The 11,137-nt window shown below is 40.5% G+C and overlaps 1 protein-coding gene across 1 annotated transcript; it reads left to right on the top strand.

Annotated features, from left to right (window-relative positions):
• The first annotated feature begins 3,303 nt into the window (after nucleotides 1-3,303).
• Nucleotides 3,304-10,914, top strand: LOC108893012 (proto-oncogene vav). Its single transcript, XM_051068190.1, has 16 exons — nucleotides 3,304-3,414; nucleotides 3,489-3,574; nucleotides 3,674-3,809; nucleotides 3,904-4,013; nucleotides 4,778-4,879; nucleotides 5,002-5,096; nucleotides 5,197-5,219; nucleotides 5,349-5,385; nucleotides 5,546-5,682; nucleotides 6,869-6,965; nucleotides 7,252-7,282; nucleotides 8,339-8,449; nucleotides 9,388-9,475; nucleotides 9,659-9,788; nucleotides 10,432-10,583; nucleotides 10,681-10,914. The coding sequence occupies exons 1-16, from the start codon at nucleotides 3,304-3,306 to the stop codon at nucleotides 10,732-10,734; spliced, it is 1,500 nt and encodes a 499-aa protein (XP_050924147.1). The 3' UTR covers nucleotides 10,735-10,914.
• Nucleotides 10,915-11,137: the final 223 nt, after the last annotated feature.

The following is an 11,137-nucleotide window of genomic DNA, read 5'->3' as shown; positions in this document are numbered from 1 at the left end:
CTATTTATAACAGGAAATGACATATTTTATAGTGTGATGTCCAGTTTCTAGACGGGTGACCAGATTCACTTCAAATGTTGTCAGGACAGACTTAAGGATTTTTGGAAGACTGGCTCCGAAAATTGTGAGTTTGGGTCGAAGCGTGTGCCTGTTCTGGCCCGTCAAAGTTCGGAAACCCAACTTCCTGTTTGAAACCTCAGATTTTGGGGTAACTTCCTGTTGCGACTCTCTACTTTATCCTACAGATGGAGCCATTGTATTACTCTTTGATGGGTTTTTGGAAGGGGGTCTCTGTGTGTGTGTGTCTGTGTGTGTCTGAGGGGGGAGGGGAAGAGGAGTTGATTGTGTCTGTGAGAAGCTGCCACAGGGAGGTTACAGTCAATAGAGCCATGATCTGTCACAGATGATGAGCTCTGAATAATATTATCACAGAAAATAATTAGCATAAAAGCTTTTATTTAAAATTTTTACATCTGGGAAGTGTGAACTGTTATGCCAGCGTGTGCCCTGCGACCTGCGTTGACCCCGCGGTTGCCGGGGTCCCGCGGTCGCCGCTCCCCCGACGGGCGCCAGGTGCGAGGGCCCGTTCAACGCTGCTCGCAGCTTTAATTATTATTATTATTATTTTTTTTCTTCTTTTTCCGCCTCTTAGATCGGCTTTTTGAGGGTCTTAACATGCGTGAAAACTTACCAAAATTTGCAGACGCGTCAGGCACGGCGAAAAATTTAATAATTTAGGGGTCTTGAGCATGGGCGTGGTAAAATGCCCTCGGTAGCGCCACCTACATTTTTAAACGGAACAGCCCCTCAAGCCCGTTGCGCCTAAAAATCTGAAAATCTGCACACATATGTAACATCCCATGACACACCAAAAAGTCTCTTGGAGCCATATTCTAAACCCAACAGAAAGTATTTTTATTTTGACCGGAAGGTGAAAAAATTGTGTGTTTTTGGCCATTTCCAGGGGTCGCTTGAACGCGAACTAGTCCTAGACGCATTATCCGATTGACTTCAAAACTTAATAGTATGTTCTTAAGACATAGACGATGTTAAATTGCGGCAGATTTTGAGTTTTTGTTGAAGGGCGTGGAAGTTATGGCCCCTCAAAGTTCGATTACTCGCCACGAAACAGGAAGTTGCTTTATTTTTGCTATATTTCGGCCATACTTTGTCCAAACTGCATCAAACTTTACAGGATTGTTAATGGTACCTATCTGCACACATCCATATGTCAATATTCATACAATTGTTGTAGCGCCACCTATTTATAGCAGGAAATGACATATTTTATAGTGTGATGTCCAGTTTCTAGACGGGTGACCAGATTCACTTCAAATGTTGTCAGCCCCTCCTTGACAATTTTTGGAAGACTGGCTCCGAAAATTGTGAGTTTGGGTCGAAGCGTGTGCCGGTTCTGGCCCGTCAAAGTTCGGAAACCCAACTTCCTGTTTGAAACCTCAGATTTTGGGGTAACTTCCTGTTGCGACTCTCTACTTTATCCTACAGATGGAGCCATTGTATTACTCTTTGATGGGTTTTTGGAAGGGGGTCTCTGTGTGTGTGTGTCTGTGTGTGTGTGTTTGAGGGGGGAGGGGAAGAGGAGTTGATTGAGTCTGTGAGAAGCTGCCACAGGGAGGTTACAGTCAAGAGAGCCATGAGCTGTCACAGATGATGAGTTCTGAAAAATATTATCACAGAAAATAATTAGCATAAAAGCTTTTATTTTAAATTTGTTGCAACAAATTCAGGTTTCTTACAGCATTTTCCTTATTGAAAACTAAATTCTACCTGAAATGTATCAATAAAAATCTTCTTTTGCAGTTAATGTCACCAGTTTATAGTTTAGTTTTAATAGCATTCCCTGTCACTGATGTGCCTTTAATTATCGGTTCTATCAGGGATCATTTATGTGTTTATCTTACGGGGGTGAGCCACCTCACAGGTTGGTTATATTACCTGTTGACCTCAGCTCAGTGAGCTAAGACAATGTTTAATGCAGTGTTTTTTCTGATATGAAAATGGATATTATTCAGCACATCTAACCTCAGCAGGCCCCTCTTCAGAAACTCATATCTGCAGATGTCAAAGCTGGCTCAAAAAATTAAACTGGCTTCAAATTAATTTTAAGGAATTGTAGGTTATTTTGAATTCATGTAATCTTTCTCCATCACCCTTTCTGTTTCTTTCCATCTCTCTACTCATCTTCTCCCATATGTCTCCCCTTGACCAAAGCTGAGCGTGGATTGATGCTGTCTTTACAGTTTGGTTTTGATCAGTTAGGAAATTTCACACGGGGTCAGCTGATTTTTTCGTGTTACTCAGTGTACGGCGACAGGAAAAGTGCACTAGGTCCACGGGCGTCGAGGTGAACCAGCTGAATATAAGCCACTCAAGTTGACGACAAGTGCATTGAAAAGTAAAAGCTGCTGGCCTTTACCTTTTCTTTGTCAAAGCGCCTGTTCGGCAAGTAGTTAGTAAAGTAATATTTTCAGCCTTGTCCACAGTCTCATAACATGTTTAACAGGAAGCACAGCACGCTGGTTAAGCTCATGGCAAACTGTTACTAACAGCTAAAATGAAAGCTTGTCTGTATGTAGTCTAACTGGTTAGTTTGTCACTAATCTCCAAATTTTGCAAATTGCTATAAACTTCACTCTCTTAAACCAGTAACAGTCTGAGCTGGACTGATAGGGGTCTGTATGGATAAAGATAAAATCCTAATGATACCCATCCCTACAGCTGGTTAGTGGCTTCGCCCTGACTTTAGGCAGATGAGATATTCACTGTTCAAATAACTTCATTATAAGCCTTGTTTAAGCATAAATGATTTATATATGCACCCAATAACAGAACTTAAAAAAATGCTTTTGCTCAAAGCTCAAAGCTTTTAAACTCAAGTTAAAACTGAGTTTTATCTCCTTTTGGGAGGGGGTATCTGTGTGTGTGTGTGTGTGTGTGTGTGTGTGTGTGTGTGTTTGTGTTTGTGTTTGAGGGGGGAGGGGAAGAGGAGTTGATTGAGTCTGTGAGAAGCTTCCACAGGGAGGTTACAGTCAAGAGAGCCAAGAGCTGTCACAGATGATGAGCTCTGAAAAATATTATCACAGAAAATAATTAGCGTAAAAGCTTTTATTTAAAATTTTTACATCTGGGAAGTGTGAACTGTTACGCCAGCGTGTGCCCTGCGACCTGCGTTGACCCCGCGGTTGCCGGGGTCCCGCGGTCGCCGCTCCCCCGACGGGCGCCGGGTGCGAGGGCCCGTTCAACGCTGCTCGCAGCTTTAATTAAACATGAATTTATTTGTGTATGTGTGTGTGTATTTGTTTCCAGGACCTGGCGCAGTGTGTGAACGAGGTGAAGCGAGACAATGAGATCATCAGGCAGATCACGTCCTTCCAGTTGTCCATAGAAAACATGGTGAGTTTTCATTTTCATATATTTCTTCATGGCAGCCATTTTGTTTATTTACCCTCCTCTCCTCTGCTTTTCAGACTCAGTCTCTAGCTTTCTACGGTCGCCCCAAGATTGATGGAGAGCTGAAGATCTGCAGCTCGGAGAAGAAGTCTAAGCAGGACAGGTGTGTGTTGTGTATGTGTCTCTGTGTATTTTTTTCACGTGGGAATGCCATGTTTATCTGACCTTTTGTTGTATCTCTCTATGATTTGCTGTTTGTCAGGTATGCATTCCTCTTTGATAAAGCCATGTTTGTGTGTAAGAAGAAGAGTGGAGAGACCTTTGAGTTAAAGGAGATCATTGAACTACAGCACTACCAGATACGAGATGAAACCACAGGAGAGAAGGACAATAAAAAGGTCTTCTCCTCTGCTTCCTTCACTCTGTAGCACCAGTCATACTAGATAGTACATCTATAAGACTAACTGTGTGTGTTTGTGTGTGTGTGAGCAGTGGTCCTATTTGTTCCTCCTGCTGGACTGCTATGGGAGGTGTGGGTACGACTTATTCTTCAAAACCAGAGAACTGAAGAAGAAATGGCTGGAGCAGTTTGAGATGGCTCTGTAAGTTACCACACACCTATACACACACACACTACCTTTGCTAAAGACTTTAAAAAAGAGTACAGTGTCTCCTATGCAGCTACAGAATGTTGAATGGGTACAGCTCAGAGGCAGTGTTACCCTGGGAATCCTTAAAGCAGACCATGCAGACAATGACCATGTGTAATGTGAAAGGAGTCACTTGTGGTCACAAACCCACAGAGAATTATCACCTGACTCAGCACTTCCCCTTCAGCATGGGTCTTTATAGCATCTTTAGGCTAATTTTTGGGGTTTTCTGGGCCACAACTCTTTTGGTTCTCTCTCACTACTCTCACAGAATCGCTTTTGACCACAGTAGCCAAAAAAAAAAAAAAAAAAAAAAGCTAGCAAACCCACTGAGCATTACCAGCAAAGCATCAAACAGCAGACAAAATTAGAAACTAGCTGGTGAACACTCCAGAAGAGTATTCATGATAATGTTACTCCATTTCTGCTGAATGTATAAATAAGTAACAGTTATCAGTTTCACATTCACATACCAACTTAAAAAGTGTTGATATGTCAGGGTTGTGTTCACCTTCCAAGTAGCCACAAAATCTATTATTGCAGTTTTAAGTTAATCAGCTTCTTTGTTGTAATCAAATATTTTAATATTTCAAAGGATCTTCTTGTGAATTATATGATGTAAAAACATCAGAAACAAATACTAAACTGTTGGTGCCTTCAGTGTGCTCTGTGATTGGTTGGTTCTCTGACAAAACAGCTGTTCTTCATGGTTGCAGGTCAAATATGTGTCCAGAGAACTCCACAGCCAACAACCACGACTTCCAGATGCACTGCTTCGAGGACACCACCTCCTGCAAGGCCTGCTCGATGCTGTTAAGGTACTTTTGTCTCGCTAGCTGTTTCTCACAGCTCCTCTCTTAGCTCCAATTTAAAAAGAGAGGAAAAAACCCCACTAAAGACTTGTGTGCTGAGGTTGAATCTCTCCATCTGTTGTCTGCAGAGGGATATTTTTCCAGGGCTATCGCTGCACTCGCTGTAAAATGGCTGCACATAAAGAGTGTTTAGGCAGAGTCCCTGCCTGCGGACGAAACTCAGGTCTGTGTACATGCATGTGGTTGAGTTCACGTACTGCTTCCAATCAGTGTAATTATTGTGATTATCGCTTCTTACATTGGTTGTCCTCTTGGAATTACAGATCACGCTGGCACTACGAGGAAGGTAAGATTATTCCTTTAGAGGTGATGAATAATAACATCTCCTTTTATGTCTTTTTTTAAATGTAACTCATGCAAATATATAAAACATGAGGTACAGTTACTCCAGTTCTTTTGTCTTTTGTTCCTCCAGAATAAAACACAGAGGTCCTCCGGACACTCCAGCGTTGGTAAGGAATTTATGTGTTGTCATCATGTTTACTCTCCAGAACAACATCCTTTGTGTTTAAAGAGTAAATGAAATATTTGAAAGAAATAAAGTGTGTTCATTGCCTGTCAGGTCTCCTTCCTAACATCTCAGCATCTCTTCTCTCTCGCTCTTCTTCTCAGGATTTCCTAAGATGGAGGTATGTCAGGAGTATTATGGCTTGCCTCCGCCTCCTGTGGGCTTCGGCCAACCTCTTCACCTCTCCAAAGGTGACATCATTGAGCTGACCCGGGCTGATGCCGACCTGCCATGGTGGGAGGTAACGTTTAAAAAAAAAAAAATTCAAGCAATTCACTCTGCATTCTGAAAACTGAGGAGGGTCACACATTATTTTGTTGGGTTTTTCAAGCCTGGTTTCCTGTGGTTAATGTGTAGGTGTGAAATGCTTTTGTCTTTTTCAGTCTCTTTTGTCTTTTTCCTTTCTGCATCTTCTTCTCTGTCTTCCATTTCCTCACTCGTACCCGACGTGCACGTCTGTCTTTCTGCTTTTTATTCTGTGATTCATTTCAAAAGGTTTTGATTTGGAAAATAAATCAAACCCTAATGCAGCTTCAGTTTCAGGGTCCTGGTATATTGTTCATGCTGCCTCACTGTCACACTGTCATGGTTTACTGGGACACTTGAATAAAACAGAGCCATCATTAATGTTATTAGTAACATATGTGCTTTTCCTGTTACAAGTTGAAAACTTTGCTGTGGGAACAGCCTTTCAGATGACATTTACCTTGTTGCTGATCATTTTTCCTTAGCCTTTAGGTTTGTGTATGAATTATTTACTATTTTTCAAGAAGCTGCCAAAACAGCTTTATTTTTCAGTTATGTAATTGTCCTAACTTTGACAGTTAAAGGCCTTTTATTCCTTTATTTTTCACTGTAGTGTTTAGAAATCTAAATAAAGTTTCTCTGCAAGTTTATTTTACTACTTGTACTGACATGAAAGAACACAAATAGAAAGTAGTAAAGTTCCTTACACCTAAGGTGTGTTTTGTGAAAGTGGTAGTGTGGAGTATCTGCAGCAAAAGGGTGAAAACAAGCACAACATTGTGCTTTAATCTGTACTTATACTGTTGAACCAGAGCCCAGTGGATCCATAATATTCAGTAAACTTTTACTCTCAAACAAACTATTTTAATGGTTATTACAAATCTTCACCTGAAGATACTCGCAATCTCTCATTTGATTTTTATCCATAAATCGTCTTTTGATGTCACCACACAGTTGTGGTTCAGTTGTTTCAAGCTTTGCATGATTTCCTCACTAACGGTGCACGTTTTATGTGAATTGCCTCAGATCAATATCAGCTGCTTTTGATTAATTTGTTTTTGGGTGGAGGTTGTTTATAAGTGACTTATCCATGTTGATCCACTGATTCATTCATATGGTGCAATGACCGCTTGGTCCACCAGAGTGCAGCTGTGTGATTTGTTGCTGTGTGTGTCACTCAGGGAAGAAACCTGACTGTTGGTCAAATGGGATGGTTCCCCTGCCAGAAAGTTCAGCCCTACGTCTCTGTGAGTATCAGCCAACATGAGCTGCTAAACAGCAAACACCCTCACTCACCTCAAAACTGAAAATGTCATCAAAACCTTGAAAAATGTTTTATGACAAAGCAATGTTTTCAAATACTTTTTTTCTAATATAGATCTGACAAACCAAAGACATACATGTTCAGTTTAGTCCTGTGGGATATGTCAGCTTGTACCAGCTGGCTATTTGCTGTACTGAAAACCAACACTAGCAGTCTTAGGAAGTGAAACATAGTTACCGCCATGACCACAGAGTTTTGCAGTCTTATGTCTAACCTCTGTGTGATCTCACCCTTTCCCAGAGGCCGACCCCGACTTGTCTGACTTCAGCTGGTGAGTATGAACAGGAACTGGTGTAAATCACTCGCACAACAAGCCACTGTTAACCTCATAGCTTTATGCCTTCCTGTGTTGCAGTGCACTGCAACACTGACAGAGATACACCACAGGGCTGACGCAGAGAGTAACTGTAGTCGACAGCCACAAAAACAGAACCAGACACTGAGGAGCACTGATGCTTTTAAAGCAGTTTTTGAGACATGCTGTATCACTGTGACACTAATGAGATCCAGCACCTCACACCATTGGTTTCCATGTGTACAATAACCTTTAGTTATTAGTCACCTCATGATAATAACAATGGTGGACCAACTCCAGAGGACATGCTACATGCTAATAACAACATATAAAACAGCCTGTGAAAACCGTGGTATTGTCCTTAAAGTCTCTATGTGTAGGATTTGAAAATGTCCTGTTTTGGCACCACCTGGTGGTGAAATCAAGTATGACTCAGTGGAATGAAACACAAAGCAAGCTTATTGTCTGTACCAGTTTTCATCCAGATAATGTGTTGTTTTTCTACAAACTACAACTTTATGTCATAATAATCTGAAAGTGTGGCTGTGGTCACGTTACATTTTTACAGAAAGCTGCTCTAGTAAGACTCTAAGTCCCCCAATTTAGCATTTATAAGCAGCAAATAAATTTATAAAATCTAATAAATGGTTTATAACACCCTATAATACAGTTGTAAGCAGATACAAGAGTTTGTTAATGTATAGTATCAACAACTACAACAGCCAGCTCCTGCGCCTGGTATATGAAGAGATAATGAATTATAATATTGTACAACACAAGTATAATAATATAAACTGTATCTTTATAGGAGCTGTTATAATTAATGACAAGTACCGTACATGATAGTGTGTTATAAATTATTTAATAGTGTGTATACTGCTTATAAAAACTAAATAGGGACACTTAAAGTAAGTAATACAACAACTTTAAAGCAAAACTTTTTATTACTGAGTGTATTGAACTGAGCACAGATGAGCTTTACTGAGTTCCTCCAAGCAAAGAATAAGCCCCTGATTCTCACTGTGATTGAAGGTTTGCTGGGAACATGGACAGAAGTGCTGCCAAAAACCTGCTAATGTCACGGTCTGATGGAACCTTCCTCGTGCGGCAGAAAGATGGAGGAGAGTTTGCCATCAGCATCAAGTAAGTTCATCAATAAAAGCAGTGTTTGGTTCTGAGGGAACTGGACAAATGTTCAGTTTCTTTTATCGTAAGTGACTCATTTGTTTTTCATTTTGTTACAAATGGCTCTTTTATTTAAAGGTCCTGGTTATGTGTGCTAACTTTAATATATTTATTAATATATTTAGCAGGTACATGTTGAAATTTAGTCTCTGAAATGCTGTCTAAGCAGTTGTATGTAACTATGAGAGATCGATTAGTTCACTGACAGAGAAATCAGCAACTGTTTTGATAAGTGATAAATTGTTTACATAATTTTCAAGCTAAAATGCTACAGATTCTCTGGTTCCAGCTTCTTAATTATAAAGAGTTTGTGCTTTTTATAAAAAAATATTTGGGTTTTTGACTGTTGGTGACAGTTTTCTGACATTTATAGAGCAAAGGATTTATCCATTAATCAAGACAATTATCCGCAGTTTAATCGATTATGAAAATAATCTTCAATTGCAGCCCTAAATATATATATATATATATATATATATATATATATATATATATATAAAAAGCAGGTGTTTAAAAACCTTTCACTTTTCAGCTGAATTTAGCCTGGTATTAACCATGACGCCTTGATGTCTTTTGATCTACAAATACTTTGTTGTATACTGGTCCAGATAAATTGCTAGGCATCTTTGAGCTCAAGTTTCACTTCCTCTCTAAACCAGGGAAATTCAACTTCTCCAGCAAATAATTAGTACATGTTCTATTCAGTCATTGTCATATGAAACCTGTTAATTGCAGAAGTGGGAGAGTCTATTTTCCTTCTTTTGAAAGGAGCAGCTACAACGTTCCGCTGTCAAACCAAACACGAAATATTCACTGTTCAACCACCTTGGGAGATTTGTGTGAACTTTCCCTTTAATGTTTTTTACTCTCTCTTTTCCCGCTCTGTGCTCTCCCAGGTTCAACATGGACATCAGACACATTAAGATCACGTCCACTGAAGGCCTGTACCGCATCAATGAGAAGAAAGCATTCAAGGGTTTAATTGTATGTTTTAACCCCCTCATCTGACCAAAAACTTATGATACTCACACTGACACACACACACTGAAACTGTCTCTCACATTGTGGATTTTCAATCAATTACAACTTCCTCGTCTCCAACACAACCAGCATCTCTCTCACGTGTCTCTCGTCTTCTCCCCGTTACTGTTCTTGGCCGTGTGTTAGGAGATGATTCAGTTTTACCAGCAGAACTCTTTGAAGGAGTATTTCAAGGATGTGGACACCACCCTACGGACGCCTTACAAACAACCAGAGCAGAGCAACTCGTCCAACGACACGCCAAATAGCACACCAGGTACAGCACGTCTCTGTCACACACTCCTCATTAAGACTGTGTTAAAGGAATAGTTCAGTGTTTCTGGAAATACTGGAATTTGGTCATAAACCTACTGGTGGTAGATCAGATAGCAAAAATCTCTACACCAAACTTGTCGAATTGTGTTGAAACCACAATTGTCAGCCTCATGGTGGGGATTATCAGTGTCAGTAGGATTTATCCTCTGGGGAACATGAATGTCTGTACAAGGTTTCACGGTAATCCATCAAATACCTGTTAAGAGATTTCATTTTGGACCAACTGAGTACTGACAGACCGACACTGCTATTCAGAGTCATGCTGCTAGCTAAAAATCCTTCTACCAGCACCTGTAAAGCTGGAAAATTACACGTTATGTCTTGTTTGCTTATTCCATACAAAAGCTGAAATGTTAAAATGAGAAACTGTGGTTTTAGAGGGGATTATGAAAAACGTTTTTATTTTTTTTATTTTTTTTTTACCCAGGCTTTGTGCTAAGTGTACCCTATAGCATCATATTTAATGCACAGATAAGGTTATCAATCTCCTTGTCTAACTCTCAGCAAAAAACAAAAATTTTCCAAAGTGTTAAACTATTCATTGAAGCTTATCCATGGTTTGTAATGTGGACTCTGTCTCACAGGAGGCAGCATGAGGAGTTTTGGCGTAGCGAGGGCCAGGTACGACTTCTCAGCCAGGGACCGTTCAGAGCTGTCGCTGCGGGAGGGAGACACCATCAAGATCCTATCCAAGAAAGGTCACAGTGGTTGGTGGAAAGGAGAGGTGTATGGCCGGGTGAGGAATTTGCAGACATCGACACATTTATAACTAGAAAACAGTTACTAATTTTTAAGGTATTTGTGTCTTACTTGCGTTGCTCTCATGTCTCCAGGTGGGGCTCTTTCCAGCCAACTATGTGGAGGAGGACTACTCTGACTACTGCTGACGTGGCTGCAGAGAAGATGTGTGAGAACCCAAACTATATGTGCAGGAGACTGTGTGATACCTGGTCCCCATTGATTGCATTAACCCATATGCACGTGTGTCTGTGTGCGTGTGAGAGAGATGCTGTTACTTGTGATCTAATGAGTGTCTAGTTATGTGAATAAAACTTTTTTCCAACTGACCTGATGAGGTCTGTTTTGTGTACGTACCACTAACTCAGAACAGTGTGCACACAAAGTTAGCATCCAAAATGGTTGTCAAATCTGTTGCAATAAGAGCGTGCAGAATTCAGGGAAGGTTTTCCACATGATTTTGGTACCTGGCTACAGGGATTTGCTCCCATTCAGCCACAAGGGTATTAATAAGGTTGACTTGCGTTGCTTGATTAAAACATGACTCCGGTT

The sequence above is a fragment of the Lates calcarifer genome, unplaced genomic scaffold (genome assembly GCF_001640805.2).
Source record: "Lates calcarifer isolate ASB-BC8 unplaced genomic scaffold, TLL_Latcal_v3 _unitig_269_quiver_2224, whole genome shotgun sequence".
In the NCBI taxonomy this organism is placed as follows: Eukaryota; Metazoa; Chordata; class Actinopteri; family Centropomidae; genus Lates; species Lates calcarifer.
The sequence above is the reverse complement of the archived record's forward strand: the minus strand, read 5'-3'. Positions and strand labels throughout refer to the sequence as shown.

Excerpts from the sequence above, each read along its gene's own strand:
- LOC108893012 (XM_051068190.1), top strand. The coding sequence starts at position 3,304 with ATGTGTGTGTGTATTTGTTTCCAGGACCTGGCGCAGTGTGTGAACGAG. Across the intron at positions 3,810-3,903 it reads GAGAGAAGGACAATAAAAAG|TGGTCCTATTTGTTCCTCCT; the intron begins GTCTTCTCCTCT and ends GTGTGTGAGCAG. Across the intron at positions 6,966-7,251 it reads CCAACATGAGCTGCTAAACA|AGGCCGACCCCGACTTGTCT; the intron begins GCAAACACCCTC and ends ACCCTTTCCCAG.